At 48.9% G+C, this 21181-nt stretch overlaps 1 protein-coding gene across 2 annotated transcripts in view; it reads right to left on the reverse strand.

Annotated features, from left to right (window-relative positions):
- LOC146812807 (alpha-2-macroglobulin-like protein 1) overlaps positions 1–21181 on the reverse strand; it is a 747116-nt gene that overhangs the window by 503669 nt on the left and 222266 nt on the right. For both annotated transcript variants that reach the window (XM_085619917.1, XM_085619918.1), the window contains exons 9-10: positions 19483–19597; positions 17000–17109 (exon numbers count right to left, since the gene is read on the reverse strand). In XM_085619917.1, coding sequence (XP_085476043.1) covers positions 17000–17109; positions 19483–19597 — 225 coding nt within the window. The remainder of the gene's footprint in view (positions 1–16999; positions 17110–19482; positions 19598–21181) is intronic.

Raw genomic sequence — 21181 nt, forward strand, 5'->3', positions numbered from 1 at the left:
ACCACCTCTTATAACACACCCACCAAAATTCAAACACAGCCACACCCAAAAATTGACCAATAAAAAGGGCCAACACACACAACCCATGAGCCTTTGCAACAGACCCACTGCTGACAGACCCCACAGAGAAACAACTCCACATTACTCATACCTTCACTACACCTTCACTCACACACCTTCACACAACCTCCTCCACAAACATCCCCCTCTCCACATTCACACACACACCGTCACATTCACACCCACACACTCACAACCATCCATACCCACACCCCACACCATGCCCACAGACAAGTATCCAAAGTGCTGGACCTCCTTGTCAACAAAGTCATCAGAGTCGAGCCACAGCTGTTTGGAACATTGGTCAGACAGACCAGCAAATCTGAAAAATCTGCCATGTGGCAGAGGATTGTCGATAAGGTGAATGCTGTTGCGCCCATCACAAGGACCAGGCATGAATGCCAAGCCAGGTGGTACGATCTGCGCAAAGCGGTCAAGAGGAAAATGAACGAAGAATATGCACAGAGTAACATCACTGGAGGTGGGCCGCCCCGCAGACCCGCACACTACCATCCCTGGGAGGAGAATGTGATGGCCCTGCTACCGCCGGTGGGAGTACACGGAGTCGAAGGAGTCACAGAGCCTGGTGAGTACACAAACAACTTACGTAACATGGGGGCAATGGGGTCCACACCACATATACACCAAATGCACGCAACTTCCCCCAACCACTCACCGCACACAACCACACTCAAAAACCACGCTCATGCCACTAACGTCTCCATGCACCCTTCACAAATCAAGGCAAGGCCATGTCCAAGGCTACAACAACCACAAACACAAGACTGGGTGTCCGGGAGGCTGGAAGGGTGGGCCACACACAACACATTGTGGAAATGAGACACAGACACCAATGCCCTCAGCCCATATGGCATAGGTACATACCCATGCACAATGCACAGGGACTGGCAAACTACTGACAAGGTAGCTGACACTGGGCCCTGCTGTATGCAGCACAAGGCCCTCCTGGGACCACTGTACACTCAAACAACAACTCCACAAGCACAGGTATCTAGCACAGGAACTCACACACTGTCATGCCAGCATGCACCATGAGGGGACAGACACATCACCTGGGAGACCCAATGACAACTCACACTACACACAACAGCAGGCCCGGTCACACCCCCCCCTAACACAAGCACACAAACCCGGGGCAGGCAAGGGATTTACACACTCCCACAATGGACATGTGACACAACAAGACCAATCCAGAGCCAAATAAGCATCAGTGCCAACAATCTACAGATCAAACACTCAAGAGAACATCCCAATCTGTCCCCCGCAACATACCCTTCCCCAAGTGGACATTGAGAGGAATGCTAGGCACATCCAACTACCTGGAGGAACTGTGTCAACTTGAATATGTATGAAACATAGATGTCGCATGAAACACCATTAACATTGTCTCTCTCTCACACACAGGGCAACGTCGTCGGTCTCCCCCTAACACTGGGGGGAAGAATCACTGTCCCAGGCTCCGCGTGAAGACGATCACACCGGCAGCGACGACTCTCACCACTCCGTGGATGACCCCGACCAACCTGGACCCTCTGGTGCCCAAGCCCCTGCAGCACCTGCGTCAGGTACATCTGTGCCAACCCCCCCCCATTCCTGCCACATCCCAGGACACACCCAGGAGCCCTGCTCACACTGAACAACAGAGCCAGTCTGACCAGGAGGGACAAGGTTCTCCGGGCACCCAGGAGGAGGCAGGCAACCCTGCAAATGCCATCCCTCGCGGGTCCCGTAGACCCGATGTGCCCACAACGGCAGGCCAGGCTCAAGTGGGCAGGGGTGGTGGAAGTGGAGGCAAGCAGAGGCGCGAACCTGACCAGCCAGCTCATAACACCGATATGTCACACATACACAACATCCTGGACTCATACCGGCGTGACACCAGAGGCATCAACCAGGTCGTGTCCAGACTCTCAGAGATGCAGGGGACCCTCGATGAGATAAAGAACCTGCTGTCGAGCATCATGCCAGTCATGAACAACACCAAGGACGGATGGAGGCAAGACTGGCTGAGCTCCTGGCGGTGCACAGGGACATGAGCCAATCACTCCGTCAGATCGCCCAAAGCATGGCCAACCCTCCCTGTGCAACAAGGTGTAGACCAGCACCAGACACAGGGAGGGAGGAGGAGGAGGAGGATTCGTCTGACGGAGCGTCCCAAGCATCGTCAAGGCCTGCATCTGAGGGTCCCCGGAGGAAGGTGGGTCGTCCACGGAAAAGACCGTGAGAGTCAGCAGAACATCCACATCTCCCAGGTCACCTGGCCTGGCACCTGGCCCTCTTGCGCAACAGCAGCACCTCATCCAATGACATTCTATGCCACATGGACTTGCTGGTCACAGTCTGACCAATGATGACCAACACTGTGCCCTGGACTCTGATGACTTCCAATGCCAAGGATACCATCTCCCCCTGTGAACTTTGGATTCTATTTCCCCGGTAGAGCACCTAATATCATCTACCAAAACACGTACCCCACCGCAAATAAATATATCACTTTGGTCATGAGACGTTACTGTCATTTTGCATTATTCAACGACATATGTGTGTGGAAATGTCTAACTATGCCTGAGTGTTGAACTAACTCCAGCCATCCATACCCTGGGATCAGAGTCTGGTACAGGACACACATGGGTCACAAGGTATAAATTAATGTAGGCATGAAGCACAACACTCACCTGTGATGGCCTCTGGCTGCTGAGGGGGTGCTTGCTAAACTGTGCGGAGAGACCTATTTGGGAGATTATCATCAAGGCGTAGAGGTCATGGCTCATGTGGAGGTTCCCGGGGAGGGAGTCCCAGGTATGTGTGGCCAGGTGGGAGAACAATGTCCTGTATGCTGGAGTACGGTGGATGTGAAGAACGGTGGCCAGGGCAAGGTTGGATGCACGGAGATGGCCCAACGGGATCAAGGATGACAGACGTACAAGGTTGGTTTGGGGTCGGGGTTGTGGACTGCCTCCTGAGTGTGGGTGGGGAGTGTGGAGGTCATACTGCAGCAGACAGTGATCCATTGCAGCTATCTATGGGGGACGGTGAGGCGGCTGGGGAGCAGGGTGTTGAACCTAAGGTGTGCAGATGCCCCCTGGAAGTGGACCATTTTCCTGGGAGTTGGGATGTACTTGCTCCATAGAGGGCAGGGCAGTATTTGACACGGATGTTGTCATGGACCTGGGGGATGGTCTGTCTTGTCTTGGAGTGGATCCATCTGTGGATCATGTGCATAATGCAGAGGGCTTTGCAGCATGAGGTACAGATGCTGTGGACTAGCATGGCATATGTGAGCGAGCCAAACATGATGCACACCATCTTGTGTGTGTGGCCACTGGGTGCTTGTGCAGGGCTCTTGCAGGTGGGACACAGGCACTTGACCCAGCTGGAAGGGGACAATCCTCAGATGATCACCTCAGTCCTGTACAAGTCCAGCCTCAGGTGGCTCGTGTTCAGCCATTCATCAATGGATCTCATGCATACTTGAATGATGGAACTGCCAATGTCTGTGTCTTTGTTGAGGGTGAGGAGCACCTGGCTGTCAATGGCATACGAGCTGCTGATGAGGTGCTGTGCGCATGTGATGGGGGAGAGGGGGGTCCTGGACACTCTGTAGATTGACATGCTGAGAGATGATACCTGTGCCATGTCCCAGAAGATGACACCATACTACATGCTGAAGCCTTGAGTCCCACTCCCATGCCCTTGCTGGGCTACAGAGCCTGTGGGGAGTATTAGGGACGTGACCTGGTTGGTTTGACAGGGCCTGGAAGGCGGGGCAGCGCAGTGTAGGCAGTTGGAGTTGCACACTCAGCATGCAAAGGTGTTGTGTGTGTGCCCAGGGTATGTCTGACAGCGGCGTTAGATGTGCGGATGGACATAGCTCGGAGTGTGGCTGATACATCAGACTGTAGTGTGATGTGGGTTATGCAAGGACAGGACGGTGGTGCAATGTGCACCTTGCATGTGCTGATGGACCAGCCTGTGGCACCGCGTGGCGGCAACAGTGGCATAGACAAGCTGAGGACCGCCAAATGAATGGGTGGAGGGAGGAAGTGAGGAGCATCTTGGAGGCGTGTGTGTTGCCAAATCTGGATACTCCGTGGGCCCTTGCTGCAGGGGCCGCAGCAGCAGGCGGCATCTCCTTGCAAAATGACAGAATTTGCACACAAAGACTAGGATGTCAGAAGGACAAAGGCAACAGGCGCGTGTGTAAAGTAAGGAGTGTCCAGTGTCACATGGCACACTCAGAGACAATGCATGCACAATCACCAAAGAAGCATGACACCGGATCAGGAAACTGAAGGCCGACCTGCACACAGGAGACACACCCTCAGCAGCTGTTGATGGCCCATTGTGTGGACCAACATGCTAAAATACATACACGACCATGTACTTCAAGCCCAATAGGGAGCCTAATCCATGAGCAACTGCATGCATGTTGCTAAAATACACATGGACTCCTATGCATAATCTTCCACAACTATGCCAGATATGCCGCATGCAAAGTGGCAAGAGACCTGCATTGACAGAGATGAGGCACCTTGGAATGTGACGAACACCTTTATTACTCAGCCTCACACTAATGGAAATGCATCCATTGGAACAGACTCACAGGTCATTTGGCTGACCATGTGTGACCTACACTGGACACCCCTTTCAACACACAGATGTGGTAAATCCTACTGAGCTGGCACATAAGTGAAGGGGTTGAGCCTAACACCCCTTACTGCACACGGAGAGTCTGCAATTCCCCATTGAGCCTCATATGGGGATGTCCCACACTATGTCCACCATTAGCATCCCGTATGCTTCTGAGGGACGTTATACACACATTGATGCCTTCATCAGAATCCACAAACCATCACAGATGACTGTCAGGAAGGGTGACTATCAATTCATGGGAGCCATGCAACACGTCATGTGGCCCATGGTAAGTCGACATGTATGCATGGTAACACAACATGCGCAGGAGCAGTTCCCACATATCACAAACACGTACCACCCACAAAATGCCTTACCCAAAATGACTTTTCACCATGTCTGTGCATGTAACTCCGATCCAGCACACGTTGCAATACTCATGAGGAATAGCAGGAGGGCAATGATGACATGAGCAGACGACAGCCGCAAGAACCTGGGGAGGCCAGACACACAACAAGTCAGCGAAGAGCAAGTAATCCTCAGACATGTACATGTACTCTACAGGAATGATGTTGTCACCATGCCCTTAAAAAATTTAGTGTCCCTTCTAATATGTGTGGAATGACTTCATCACTTGAATGACACATCAGAACACACCTACAAGTCACTTAGCACACAGTCAGCTCGACACACACATTGCAACACATGCCACACAAGGCTCAAAGAGTGCACAATGAGACACAGGGACTCACCATCATGAGAAGAAGTTGCGGATAAGCTGACTCCGGATGTCTTCATCCTCATCCTCATCATCATCCTCACTTGCCCCGTGCCCGAGCCCTTCATCCTCCACGGGTGGATGATCCAGCTCATCCGGATCCAGGATGAGTGGCACAGCTTTCTCCACTGCCATGTTGTGCAGCATGAAGCACACAATGAAGATTTTGCAGACCTTCACCGGGGCATATGGGAGTGCGCTGCCGGTCTTGTGGAGGCACCGGAATCTGCTCTTCAAGAGTCCAAACGTCCTCTCAATAACGCACCTCGTCTGCCCATGGGTGTCGTTGTACCGGTGTTCTGCGGCTGTTCTGGGGTTGCGGAGAGGCGTCATCAGCCATGGCATGTTGGGATAGCCAGAGTCCCCTACATGGAAACATCATGTGAAGAAGTGGGTCAGGAGATGCCGTAAGATACAAAGATAGCACTGAACACAGGACTAACAGAGTATACCCACCAACAAGACATGTTCGTTCCCCGTGCAGCTGGAGCATCATTTCTGGCACCCTGCTACGCCTCATGATGTATGCATTGTGTGCGGACCCTGGAAAACGGGAACAGACATGGGAAATCAGCATGTTAGCAAGACACACCACAAGGGCATTAATGGAGTGGTAATGTTTTCTGTTTCTATAGGCTACCTCCTGTGCCTGTTGTGGTACCAAAGCCACATGTGTCCCATCAATGGCCCCAATTACATGAGGCATCCCTCCCAGGGCATATAACTCACCCTTGACACCTGTCAACTGCTCACGAGTGGGAAAATGGATGAATTCATCCAGGTGCACCAACATGGCTTCTATAACATCATGCAGGACATGGCTGAACATTGTCTGGGACATGCCACCGACATCAGCTATGGTCAATTGAAACGTGCCGGTGACAAAAAAATGTAGGGCTGCAATCACCTTCATCTTGGGGGTCAGAGCTGTAGGATACCTGTGTTGTGGTTGGAGGTGTGGTGCAAGCCGGCGGGTCAAGTCCTCTATCAACTCTTGGGAGAAACGGTATCTGCGTATGCACTCACGTTCACGCATGGCATCCAGGTCTGGCATTCGTCTGGGGAGAGGCGGTGCCCTGCAGAGATTTGGAAGGAATAACGAAGAGTGAATACATTACCACACCAATGTCACTGAAGTGAGCACATGTTCAACAGCTAATACACATCTGCTTAATACAGAGTCTGGGCTGTGCAATACATCCAGGACACGTAGGCCAGCCAGGTGATACTCCTACGAAGAGCCAGCCACAATAGTTGCATGGCAATGTTGACGTGACATGCCATTAAAATAGCTGTGGGCCAGTGTAAGTGACAAGCCAGGCACATTACATGAGTGACAGACATCCACATATCAGCATTTGAAGGATGTCATCTCATACAGACAGCTGGCGGGAGTCTAGACGCACAGGTCACATGTCATCTGGAAAAGGACAGATAACACACTGATGACACAGACATTGAGAGAACGCAGATATTGCCTCATGTCAGGAAGTCATCTTCGAACCATCATGACACATGTAACGTGTGAGTCCACATGTGGCATGGTGTGCGTATATGTGTGTCATGCACATATGCACACAGACACATGTTGGATGCTGCAACAGCAGATGGTGTTGACGTAACACCAACGGAAAGCTCATGGGAACACATGACGCACACATGACATAGTCACATCGTGCTGGTTGTCACTATAGTGATAGGCACGTACTCACGCGTGTACGGCCCGTACACGCGTGAGTACGGACCGTATCACTCGGACCTACAGTTACTCAACTATAGTGATAGGCATGTACTCACGCATGTACGGCCCATACACGCGTGAGTATGGACCGTATCACTCGGACCTACAGAAACACAACTATAGTGATAGGCATGTACTCACGCGTGTACGGCCCGTACACGCGTGAGTACGGACCGTATCACTCGGACCTGCGGTACCCACAACTATAGTGATAGGCACGTACTCACGCGTGTACGGCACGTACACGCGTGAGTATGGACCGTATCACTCGGACCTACGATACCCACAACTATAGTGATAGGCACGTACTCACGCGTGTACGGCCTGTACACGCGTGAGTACGGGCCGTATCACTGTAGTGATGGTGCCCTAGGGGTACATGTGAAACGCGCCGTACCTGTGTGGGAAATTTAGAATTACAATGGGGACACATGAGGGACAAGTATTAGAGCCTAAATGCATGCTGGTTGTCATGGATACCGAGTTTCACGTTCAAAATTTTACATCATGTGGTCTGGAAAAAGCAGTTGGCCACATTTAACATTGTTGCAAAGTAGTTGTTGACTTGACATGATGCTGCAAAATCGAAAGATGCAAAGGCTGTCACTGGTGTATGTTTAAAGGGATTGAAGGAAACGTAGGATGCAAATGAGTCTGACCAATCAATCTGTACTCCTGTAAATGAAATAGGCCAGCAAGGCAGATATAAGGGAGGCAGAACCAATGAGAGGGCAATTGCCTGCACAACATGTCAGTCGATACAACTGCTGCTGTATTGTCTCCCTCTGGCACCATGTCAAGGACTGTGGAGAAGGCCCAGCCTTTCACCCAGGAGGAGAACCAGGCCCTGCTGGATGTGATTCTCCCACAGTACCCCATGCTGTTTGGCCGACCAGGGGCGCAGGTGAGTGCTGACTACACTACCTTTGCCTTTATTGTGTCTGTCACTTCTGGCATTGTGGCCAGGTGTGACAGACATGCAATGTTGGTTGTAGTGGGTCCCAGGGGGGGGGGGATGGCTTATGTCTCTCATGCAGGGCTTGATGTAGTTCATGTGTGCACTCCTCACTTGCATTGTGCTTACTGTGACATTCACTGCATAGTTCATGGCACATTCCGCCATCCTAATCCTCTTGGGCATTCTTGTTCTATTGTCCTGCGGTGATTCAGTGGTCACACAGATGTGTGTGAGAGTTGAGTGGAGCTGTGGTGACAGTGGTGAGAGTGTCCAAATGATGTGTATGCCCCCTGGACATTGATGTGTGTGAATGTTTGTTGGCATGTGGGTGAGTGTCTATGTGGAGTGTTGCACCACAGCTGCATGGAGGAGGCAACTGCTCAATCCATCTGATGTGTGAAGTAAGCCGTGCTGTGTGTCTGACTTGCTGAACTAGCCCCACACCTGTGACCCCCCCCTGGCAAGTGGCACATGTGCAGAGTTTGCATCTGCTGTTGCCAATGGCAGGTGATTGATGTGTGCCAGTGTGTGTCTGTGTACTCTGCTGAGGTTTCGTCAGTGGCCTGGGGCATGTGACTGATTTGCGGTGCTGTCCATCAGCCTTGTGTTGCTTGGGATGCACAGTGTGTGCCATGATCAGGGATTGTTTCGCACCCCTCATGCCACCTGTGCACTTACAATGCCATGTAGTGCATTGGAGCATCCACAGTGGAAAAAGTCCCTATGACTAAGGTGCTATTACTTGCCTGCATACTATGCCCTGATCAACAAATCTAAGATGTTCAAATGTGTCTCTCTGTGACATGGTGCAGGTGTAGTGATGTTGTCCCACTTTGTCATACACACAGGTATCCCCCTACCACAAGGGGAAGATCTGGAAGGAAGCCGTCAAGGCTGTGCAATCGGTGGAGGGTCGCAGTCGGCGCCTGCCACAAGTGAGGAAGAGATGGCAGGACATCCGGTGCTGGACCCGGAGGATCGCCCGGGTCATGCTGAAGGACTCACCTCCTCGCAAGCATGGCGGGCGCCGGCGCCTGACCCACCAGATGCGGCGTGTCCTGGCGGTGGTATTCCCTGACCTGGATAGGCGGAGACAGGAGTTACAGCAGCAGGAATGGGGTAGGTACATGTGTGTTTGTTGTGTGTCGCCAGCTTTTGGAGCTGCTCAGTCGTCTGGATACACTGCCAGGCTATATATGTGCAGTGCATATCCTGTTCCCCAAAGTCAACCTGTGCTGTTCTTCCTACCTTCCCCTCCTTGACATGTGTTACCTGGTCTGTGTGTTATCACTATTGCACATGGTCATCTAGGCTGCCAGTTTATCAAGGTGCACAATGCTTTCAGCATCATGTGTGGGGTGGTCTGCCTGTGACCTGTCCTGTTCAGTCATTTGGGGGTGCATAATTGTTGGCACTGATGCTGAGTCTCAACATAGGAGTGTGAGGGTTCAAATGAACAAACTTGCAGCATGCATTACCAATGTTGTGGCCTCAGACATGATATGCATTAGTGAGACATATGCATAGTGCCGGGACGGTTGCTCCTGTAACAGCCAGCTCATTCCAGGCCCATGGAGCAGTGTGCCCACTACAGTCCCCTGACACAGCCTGCCCTCCTACTCATGTGTGTCATCCAACACTGTGCACATTCACTGTGGGTTCAGCATGACTCTGCCGCTGTGGCATTGTTCCCTGGCCTAGGTAGTAGTTTTAACATGTGTGATACATTTGCCCACTGGACAGGGATACACCAGTTTGCTTGTGCATACTCACACTGGGCAGTGCCTGTGTGGCTATTCACAACAATCTGTTGATTTTTGTTTGTGACCAATATGTTTTGGCAGCCCTACAAGGTGATGTCGTGTTCATGAAGCTAGTTTTCAAGCACAGTTATTGTAACCCTGAATAAGAGGTGTCACTTCTTGATCGTTATCAGTCACATTGACTCAGGTATGGGTGGGTGTGTGCGGGAGGGGCGTACATGTTCAACCTTGATGTTTCATTGCCAGTTCTGACTTGTGTGTGATGATTCGCAGTACAGAAAGTCATCGTGCAGTGCCCCCGTGATGTTGGCCAGTGCTTAATGTTCGTGCTACATTGCCTGTGTCAGTTTGTGACAATCATGTATCCTGCTTGTACATTTTTGCCACCTGTGTGTGGTTCAGATGCTACACAGTTGTGACTTTGTGTGCTGACATCTGTGGGTATATTCTGGCTTGCCATGAGGGGGAACCCACAGTACAGCTAGGCTTTTTTGCTAAACAATTGCAGGCCCATTAGCTTATGCATTTTCCTGGGTGTGGACATGTGTGCCACTCCAGATGACAGTCAGTAGGTCATATGTGTAGCCAACTGTGTAATCAGGTGACGGATAGCCGTGTGACAAATGACAATTATTCAAGTTGTTACTCAGAGATATTGTCCCTTGCCAATCACTACACCTGTCAACATCTCTCAATGTTTCATATGCTTGACCTTGTTGTTTTGTTGTGAAGGACAATAATGTGCCTGCATGAAAGATGTCTCCCAAGGAAGTGCACAAGACACCACCTTTACACTTTCCTGGGAGCCGCTGGCACATTTTAATGTAAGGCACAGTTTGAACAAAACTTGTTTAGACTTCATACATATCCATGTTCCCACAGTGTGGTTGCATTTGGGTTAGTCCTTGGTTGTTGCCGATGCCAACTTACGAGTGTCAAGTCACCCAGACCACCGTGGTGCCATGTATATGTACTTATGATACCCCATTTGTGGCTAACAGCGGCTTATTTGAATGAGTCTGGCAGCTCAGACAATGACTGTGTACATGTAGTTTGGTGTGCACCTCCTTGTGTGACTTCTGTTATACAGACACATGTGTGTTCTGTTCACAAAGTGGCACATTCACACATTCTAGACATGTCCATTGTGTAAAGGGTTGTGATTCTCCAGGAATCACAATGTATTCCTTTGGGTTTCCTAAGTACTCACAGGTCTCGGCGGTGGGGACACCTTCTGCATTGGCATGTGGTATTTGGCCTTGGGTGCGACATTACTGTTGGGTTCACAGTGTAGTAGAGGTGGCATGCCTTCATAGTCTTGCTGTGCTCAACTGATCCCAGACACTAGCTTCTCAGGATCTTGGGATTTCAAGTTATTTGCTGTTGTGTCCTAATGATCATTTTTTCAAAGTGGCATGGTGGGTCAACCAACTGGAGAGTGCAGGGCCTACATATGTGGGGAGTATCCTAGATGTTACTCATGATGCCTTTCCTGTTATGCACTGTTGCCTATTTTGTTTGGACTCATGTGTCAGATGTATACAGGTGACTGATTTTTTGCTGTCTCTTCACCTTGCCCACAGCATCATCGGAGGACAACGAGGGAGACACCGGCACGGACGTTGAGGAGGGATCGAGCACTGGTGCCACCACTGCTGAGGAGTCGGCGGAATCTAGTGGCACGGAGGGCGAGGGGAGTGAGGCGGAGGACCTGCCCAGTACCAACACTGACTACGAGGCTGACGGGTCCGAGGCTGAACTCCCTGAGGGGGCGGAGGCTGCTCAAACAGCTGGCAGCAGCACTCAATCCGTCACCGCCCCCTCCATTCCCATCACTGCCCTCACACTTGCTCGGGTCCCTTCTGTCCGTGCTAGGCGACCACATGTCTCCTTCGTGCCAGGCACCGCACCCCCTGCCCCTGTTCCCCCTGCTGCCCTCACTGCCGAGTCTGTGAACATTCAGCGGCAGTTGCACGTTGGGCATACATCGATCCTGACTGTCCTCCATGGCCACACCAGACTGCTGACCCAGATGGTGTCGTACATGGAGGGCATGTCATCAGCGATGTCTGACCAACGCATGTTGCTGAGGTCCCTGGAGTCGTCACTGATGGCAGTAGCGAGTCACCTGCAGCGCTGCGCCCCCCCCCCTACCCCTGCCCCATCCACAAGTCCCACACCCATGCCTGTCCCAAGCACACCAAGACATCCACACACACGCACCCCACCAGACACAAGCAGCACACCACCACGTAAGGGCAAGCGCACACCTCCTGACACGCACACTCAGGGGGAAGCAGGCACACCCACTGGGTCTGGGGCACACAGGCAGGCACGCAGCCACAGTCCTCGTCCACATGACTCACTCCCCAGTCCCTCCGATGTCACTCCCCTTGGCTCCCCTGCCCCAGATTCAGGGAAGGAGGCCTACTTTGCTGGGCTGGGCCTCAGCCCCACTAGTTCACATGGCCGCAAACGGTCAAGGCACTCCACGGGTAGGGGAGTTAAGTCCCCCAGCCTGTCCACCACCTCCCCAAGTAGCGCTGCAACCCATCCCTCTGATCCCCCCCCTCCTTGGGGCCTGTTGTTTCTCCAGGTGCAGGGGAGACGCTTGAAGAACTGGCAGAAGTGTGCAGCGCCGGGCTCGCCTCCACCTTTGGCACAGTCCCACCCCCTGTGGTGGAGTCGTCCGTCCCTGCACCCACCACACCTACCCTTCCCCCTCCTGTCCCTGCGGTGCCTGGTCCTTCCCCACATGATGCCCCCCCCCCAGTCGACGACACTGAGTCTTCTGTTGTGCAGACAATCTAGGGGAGACGCATGGCCATGTATCCCCCCCCCCCAAGGGCTGATTATATGGACTGGCCATTGGCCTTTGTGAATAGTTTTGTTTACACATTATTATTTTCATGCAGAATAAAGCATTTTCTATTTTCGTTTGAAAAGTCTTGCATTTCAGGTATTGATGTTGATACTGCTGCTACAGGAGTTGGGGTTGTCGGCATGTGTTATGTTTCAGGGAAATGTTGTAGTCTGCTGCTCATGGGTTGGAACCTGGTATCTGCGTACCATCACAAGGTCTCTGCAAAGAATCTTTGTGGTGTATGCTCTATGTGTTTGGAGACATTGTCCCAAGGAGTGTTCCTTCCTCTGTGGCACATGACATCTTCCCTGCAGAAAGTTGCACAATTGTTGTGTTGCCCTGTGTCTACATTTCCTTTGTTGGTGATGGATCCCTTCAACTCTGGCCATGCCTGCTCAGCAATGTCTCCGGCTGCATCGTCTGTGCCATCCTTGGTACTCACTGTACTTGTGTATAGAGTATTTTGCCATGCCTTCATGGAGAAATTGTCCCTTTTCCACACAATGCATGTGTGTAATCCCAGCCTAGCACACATATGGGACTTGTTCTGGTGGGTATTTGTACACCTGACTCACAATTGTGGGCATTGTATCTGTGGGAAGTCCACCCTATTCCTTCCATGAGAGACAACATCTTGGTGGCTGGCCCAGCACCTATACATTCCTATCATTCCTGGGATGTGCGTGACAATGTGTGTTGCCTTTGGCTCTCTTAGTTTAGTAGGCATTGACATGACTATACAGTCTTGTGGCATGATCTCAGTGTGTGTATTGTGCTGCATCTGCCAGGGGTGGGTATGCATATGTTATTTGTCCTCACACCCACATGTGGTGTGTCATGCAGTGGGGGAAGGACATCCATCCTCCTGGGAGTGGGACACTGCTGTCAGTGATGTGTTGTTATGGCACTATCATCATTGTCCAAAGTTATGGATGTGTACATACACCCATGGAGTTGTGGTCATCTGATAATGATGTACACACCCCCATGTCTGTGTCCACTGCTGGGAGTCGTCTGCACCCACCCCCATGTCTGTGTCCACTGCTGGGAGTCCTCTGCACCCACCCCCATGTCTCTGTCCACTGCTGGGAGTCCTCTGCACCCACCCCCATGTCTCTGTCCACTGCTGGGAGTCCTCTGTACCCACCCCCATGTCTCTGTCCACTACTGGTATTCCTCTGCACCCCCCCATGTCTCTGTCCACTGCTGGGAGTCCTCTGCACCCACCCCCATGTCTCTGTCCACTGCTGGGAGTGATGGGCACCCACCCCTCACATGTCCCTGTCCACTGCTGGGAGTCCTCTGCACCCGCCCACCCACCCACTTGCGCCCTTGCTGTGGTACACTGCTGTCCTGGGCATACACCACCCCCAATTTTCAGCTGATGTGCTGCACCAAGCCGTACACCTACATCCGTGGCGTGTGTACGCCTTGTATCCATCATGTAATGGGGCTGTAGGGGTATGCGTGGTACGGCCCGTACACATGCTCTGGGGGCGTGGGTACGGGCCGTACCACCATTGTGGCGGTGACCTAGGGGTACGCGTGGTACGGCCCATACCCACGCTCTGGGGGGCGTGGGTATGGGCCGTACCACCATTGTGGCGGTGAAGTAGGGGTACGCGTGGTACGGCCCGTACCCACGCTCTGGGCGCGTGGGTATGGTCCATTCACGCGTACCCCTACATCACTGCCACAATGGTGGTACGGACCGTACCCACGCCCCCCAGAGCGTGGGTACGGGCCGTATCACCATTGCAGTGGTGATGTAGGGGTACGCGTGGTACGGGCCGTACCCACCATTGTGGCGGTGATGTAGGGGTACGCGTGTAGGGACCGTACCCACGCCCTGGGGGCGTGGGTACGGGCCGTACCACGCGTACCCCTACATCCCCACTGCAATGGTGGTACGGCCCGTACCCACGCTCTGAGGGGCGTGGGAACGTCCCGTACCACCATTGTGGTGCTGACTGGTACACGTCCACGTCCACTTCCGTTGTGGCGGGACGTGGGATTGGTGGACACGCCCCCCCGAAGTGACCAGACCATGGAGGTAATTATTGTGCAGGATATATTTGTTTTTTGTGGGGTGTGGGTTATGTTTCCTGCCCCTTGCACCCCCCCTTTGCCCCTGGGGGTTTTTCTGACCTTCTGCGGCGTCTGCGTCGGTTTCTGAACACAAGGTCGTAGGCTATGAGGGCCGGGATGACGCGTAGGTTGGGGTCCATGGCTGTCCGTCGCGTACCGGTGCTCCTTGTTCGCGTCGTCCTCAATTTCCCGGCAGTTTTTGACTCCCGTAAAAAATGCTGCGTGCGGAGTGACGTAGGTACGAATCGTACTTGCTGGTCCGTAAAACGCTGCCTGACTCCGTCCGGACGTCGCGTATGCGCCGTCCAGATTCAGATTTGTATGTATTTTTTTGCCGGTCGGTCTTTTGTACGACTCGAACGGAAATGGTATTTCTGTACGAATCGTACTAGCGAGTTTGTAAGGTGTTTTTCCCGGGTACGAGTCGGACAGAGAAAACGCTCCGTACGACGATTCGTACACGGGTTTTACCGGATCGGAATCGGCACCTAAATATTAATTCATCAATTAAAAATAAATTACTTCCCACCATTTACACCTACAAACACAACAACACACACCTTGAAATAATTACACAATTTACCCTCAATAATTACTGATTAATTAATTAAAATTAACAACTATTTATTAGTTGTTAATTTTAATTAATTAAAAATAAATGACTTCCTACCCTTCCCACCATTTTCACCAATAAACACCACAACACAAACCTAAAATTAATTACACAATTAACATAATTATTTGCCAATTAATTAATTAAATTTAATTACCACTAATTATTAATTTATCAATTAAAAACAAATTACTTCCCACCCTTCCCACCATTTTCACCGATAAACTCAACAGCACACACCCAAAATTAATTGCACAATCAACATAACTGATTGCCAATAAATTACATTAAATTAATTACCAACTAATTATTAAATAATTAATAAAAAATAATGCACACATTTAACACTATAAATCTCAATTCAACAGATAAATACATTCAATAAATTTACTACAATTAAATCAGTTACCGCGCTATGCTCCAATAAACCCACAACCCGCTACGGAACTAAAAACACAAAATTCAACTAAAAAACCCAAAAAGACTACTAAATATAATCGATAAATTTACTATAATTAAATTACTTCCCACCCTATTTTCCTATATGCCCACAACCCGCTACGGATGTAATAACTACTAAAATTTAACACATATAATAAAAATACAAACAATTCTTATACAAAAAATACATACATCACACACATCTAAAATATATACTAAAATACATAACATTAATAAAAAATCGATATTTTTAACATCTGTATTTTTGCAAATTATATTAATCACTTCGATATTTTTTAATCAATATTATTTAACTAAAATCGATATTCTTAACCATGAGAATATGTCTGTCGATATTCTTGACCCACAATATTTTTGACACGATATTTGTGCAAATCGATATTTTTTACTTGATATTCTGTCCCTGCACCAATCTTGAAATGGGCATATTTCAAGGTCAGGCAACCTCCCTTTCTGGAAACTCATGGCGTCAGTTTGGCACTCAAAGAAGAAGCCCAAATTCGACATTCTTTGCCGAGTACTGAATTCGACTGTCCAGCTGCTGCCCTTTATGTTTGGCACATTAGGCAGCTTGCAGAACATGCCTCCAACCTAGGCTTTGTGGATGCATAACCATGTGTTGAGAGCAGCATCTAGTAAGATGTTCTTTGCATACATGTAACATCCATGTAACACCTGCACACTCTCTAACACACTACCCCATCATGCCTCCTCAGGCTGTCCTGGTCTCCCAGTTGAATAATTTTAGAAGGAGAAAAATGTCGCCACTATAAGCCGAAAGCTAAAAGGGACAAGGTCCCATGCAGCACAAATGTGGTGTTCATTGCAAAGAGTTGGCAAACTACTTGAAAACCGTATTCAGATTGTGGTGCAATCAATTATCCATTAATCCCAAAGTGCTGTATTACTCAATGAGCTTGACTTACCTGTCTTCTTTTCTCATGTCCTCTATTTCTTACCAACCCACCATGCACACCTCCGCATCTTTCATTTGCGCATGTCGCTGGCTCGAAGTCTCACCTGTCCAGTGAAGGGTACTCCAGGAATATAATAACTGTTCACTTCTTGAAAGACCACTTTTGCAACCAAATACGATATTGGAACACTCCAGGCTGCTTCTGCCGTGTTGCCTGGAGGAGGTGAAATAGCAATATGAGATTGAAGGGCAATCTCAAGTGATGAACGATAGCATTTTTTCCTAAAAGACCTCAGATCTGCTGAAGAATTCAAAGTTACATTAGTCCATTCTCAAAAAAATAGTTAAGTAGACAGAGAGGGACTTCATGAACTTCCTGCCAACAATGAAAAATCCAATTCTTCTTTACAAGTAACATATTAATTCCCAAGTGAAGATATTCAGAGCAGTGCTGTCTTCTATGTTTGTGTTTATCCATCTGGTGGTGATTTCCCAACTCATTCTGCTTTTATACAGGAGATCCAAAATCTGATTGGATTGTTTACAATACTCACATGCCATTGGGAGTTGGGTAAGAGGGCCGAGTTCTATGTAGCTGAGGCAAGCCCACCATGCTGGAGTTTGAGGGCATGGAACTGTGGGATGATATTGCCGCTGCAAAGAATGTTCACAGGGAAAAAAAGCACCACACTGCTCAAAGTTCTGGGAAAGGGAAACCTCTGAATAGTATTGGGATGGACTAGGCCTGAGCACCAGTGAATGACTGGCTTACCCTAGTTGGCACTCCATAGAGAAAGTCTAGCTAGAACTCAAAAAGAGAGGAGACACCCTTGTCTGCTGCTCCACTGTGGAACACCTGGCTTTTGTGTCGATACAACTGGGTTCTGCTCTGTCTTGTATTTTTCCTCTTGTAAAAATAAAAAGATGTTTTGAGTGAGGTTAATGCATAGTTACACATAAAACTTGATTTTGCTATTTTATTTATGATTTTCTAAGCAATGCTATCATAAATGATAGGTTTAATTTGATCCACCAGATTTTAGGCAGTTACCCTTCTTGGGTAAAACCTGAACTAGGCCCCCCCTGTAATTGTGATAAATTTTCGCAACAAGACACCTTGCACTTTATTATGTTTTGTGAGACCTACAGGGACATAAGGAAAAGATATTTGTTACCAACACTGAAAGAGGCTGGCTTTATTCAGGTCAGGCCTGCACTGATTTATCTTCAGCACTTGGGGTCCACTCGCATTATTTTCTGAGTGGCTAGTTTTCTAGTGGCAGCCATCAGGATCAAAAAGCAAAGCCCTCTCAATTAATTGTTTTAAGTTTTTTAAGTGGATTTTAATAACAATTAATTGTTTTGTATCAATTGATTAGGTTTTCTACCGATTTTTGTAAATATGAAACTGAGTGTTTTTTCATGTCGTATGTTGTATATATGTACTTTTCATGTCTTTTATGATTTTAAAGAATCGAATCAAGAGTAATTGACTGACTGACTGACTGACTGACTGGCTATCATAAATGAGTTTTATGAATTAGTTCACAATATTCTCCACTACCTTAGAGTTGAAACTCACAGACCACTACAGCTAAAAATGCATGCTTATTTGTTTAGCATGAGGGATATGTGTTTTTCGGTTGAGTTGTCAACTGTAAAAGGTGAAGATGTGAGTTTTAAAACTAGTTTCCTTACTTTACCACAAAGCTCCATGACAAATGCCACCTGTGCTTTACATTCCCCCACCAGAGGTGGGAGGCACTTGGAAACTTGCCAATCCCAGTAGTCAGCTCGACATCTGAAAATATAGTCCTAGATGTCATGGCACTCAATGGTGCTCCCTTCTGATGAGGGGTGGATGAAAGAGCTGTTACTCCTTGTGTATGCTCGTGTTCAGTGTTTCATTCTTTTTACTGCGTGGTTTTAGTTTCGATTATGTTGAGTGATGGATTAGAAATCCTTACTTTCCAATATGTCTGCTTCACCCGTGCATCGTGGCTCTTGGCTTACATGGAGTACTTTTTACTATCCATGGCGAACACTCCTCAAACTCAAATTACAGAGTAGGAGAGTAGGAGGTTGTTCTTTTCAACAGACGTGTTGCCTATTTGTTGCAGCTGCCAAGGGGCCCTGTGCATCATATACGTCTTCCCAGGTCTTGTTCGTCAGCTAGTAGTGTCTGTAGTGCTCAGTGTATACAACACATGGCTGTATGCTTCATTGTCTGATTTCCTGCCTGAGCTCCTATGTGCTTTAATTATTATCAAACTCTCTTACTTCGAGGATTAGTTAATATTCAGTATCCTCCTAGGTCCTTCCAGCTACTTGTCTATTATCTCGCACACCCTTAGAGTCTCACTCCCCTGGTAAGTCTCTAGCTCTTTGCCTGACAATGGTTCCAGCATTATCTCTCTGTCTCTATCTTTGTCCCCATATCCTGGGTTTACCACCAGTTCTCTGCAATTATCAAGTATAAGGAAATCATACAGAAGACCTGCGATGAGCCAGCTGCTTTGAACACCTGCTGCTCTGTCTGTCTGTCTTTAATCGTCAGCTCATGGGCTTGCTTTCCGGCACTGCCTACCTGTTCCATCCTCGGTCAGGGTCGCCTTTGCTTCCAAGGATGGGAAGGGGACCAAGAAGCCATTGCTACTGACGGATATATCCATTGTGGTGGAAAAGCACCCATCACGCTCCATCTGTAAAGAGTCAAGGAGAGAGTATGTAAAGAGCTGGCAGAATCTTCACCTACAGTCTTACTTCATTCAGTTCTATAGGTACAAATGCAGCACATTGTAAGTTTATTTCCCCTGATCTCTGATTGAGGGAACTCAGAGAGTTCTTCAACATACTCACCCTACCCAGCATGGTCTAAGGGGGGTGTGGAGAGCAAGCTAGCTCTTTGGCCAAACCATAATATCCACAGGGGGTACAACAACAACATAACATTTTGCACCTGATCAAAGAAGTCAGTTTTCAAAATCAACCTAGTGGCGCTGAGGTCTGCCTTTGCAGGGCTGATTTGTAAAGGTATTGCAGTTCTTTGTAAAGTTGCATATGTAACTGCCAGCTAATCACAATGATTGCCTGCAGGCTGAACACAGAATGTAAAGTCATTAAGACCAATTAAATGCTCTTACTTTTGCTGTATGTTTCCACTCCTTGCTGAGACAACACTAAACGCGACTGCCCATATTTATCATTTTTTACCACAGCGCAATGCATCAAGCCACCTTGCTGCGCTGCCCTGTGTGAAAGGTAGAGGTAAGGAAGGCTCCCCATTTAACATTATACAGTGCATTGCTGTCCTGTGGCACACCTTGGCTGCCTGGCGCCAACACTGACACCCGTGAGTGAAGGTGCAGGGGTGCCTGCTTTGTAGTCTTGCTTTTGTGCAGGAAGGAACACAATCATCAGAGAGGCATTTTCCTCCTCCTATGTGTGCTGCAGAAAGGAAAAAAAAGAAGGAGAATTAAAGATATTTCTCCTCGTTAGACCTCACCTGGGGAGATGAAGCATTTCAACACATTTACAGGTCTACCACTAATGGTAAATCTGGGAATGCGCCAAAATCCATGGGTGGTCTGCACACCCGAAAAAATGATGTTGCAGGGTAGGGGATGCCCGAAGAAGTGGGATAAAATTTGGGGCAAACTGACTCAATACAGAGGACTTTGAGAGAACTATAGGAGTAATGGTGGGGTAGGGGGGGATGGGAGGAATCATTGTATATTTCCCCACATTGAATTGTACCCAAGAATGATTTTATTGCTAGATTTCGGCACTGTGATTTAACAAATCCATGGATATTAAGTTGGATACCCTTCAGAAATGGTATGATACATATCCGCTCATGGATATGCTGCCAGGTCCTTTGTTGTTTATGTAATAAAAAAGGCTTTAAAAAAAGAAATCCATGGGTGGACTCATGGGAACAACCACGCTCCACCCATGGAACGCCTCCCTGGGGAGGAGTAATGTGAGGCAACAATTTGCACCTTACGTGTCACAAGAGAGATGCAAAACCTTTATTTTTAGAGTGCAGCAACTGTGACAAGTGGTATGTATGCTGGAAGAAAAAACACTGTACAGAAAACCAAAGTGAAAACGAACAGAAAATAATCAATAGTGGTAGGCAAAGTGAATAGGACATTTTGATGTCTAAACAACTCCTTTGTTAGAACTAGCCTTTCTCTCGGTTTCAAATAATTGTACAAATATGACTCGTGCAACATATTTCTTATTAGGGTTACTCCTTTTAATTTACACATTCTCTGTGTACA

Source organism: Triturus cristatus, chromosome 7 (genome assembly GCF_964204655.1).
Source record: "Triturus cristatus chromosome 7, aTriCri1.1, whole genome shotgun sequence".
In the NCBI taxonomy this organism is placed as follows: Eukaryota; Metazoa; Chordata; class Amphibia; order Caudata; family Salamandridae; genus Triturus; species Triturus cristatus.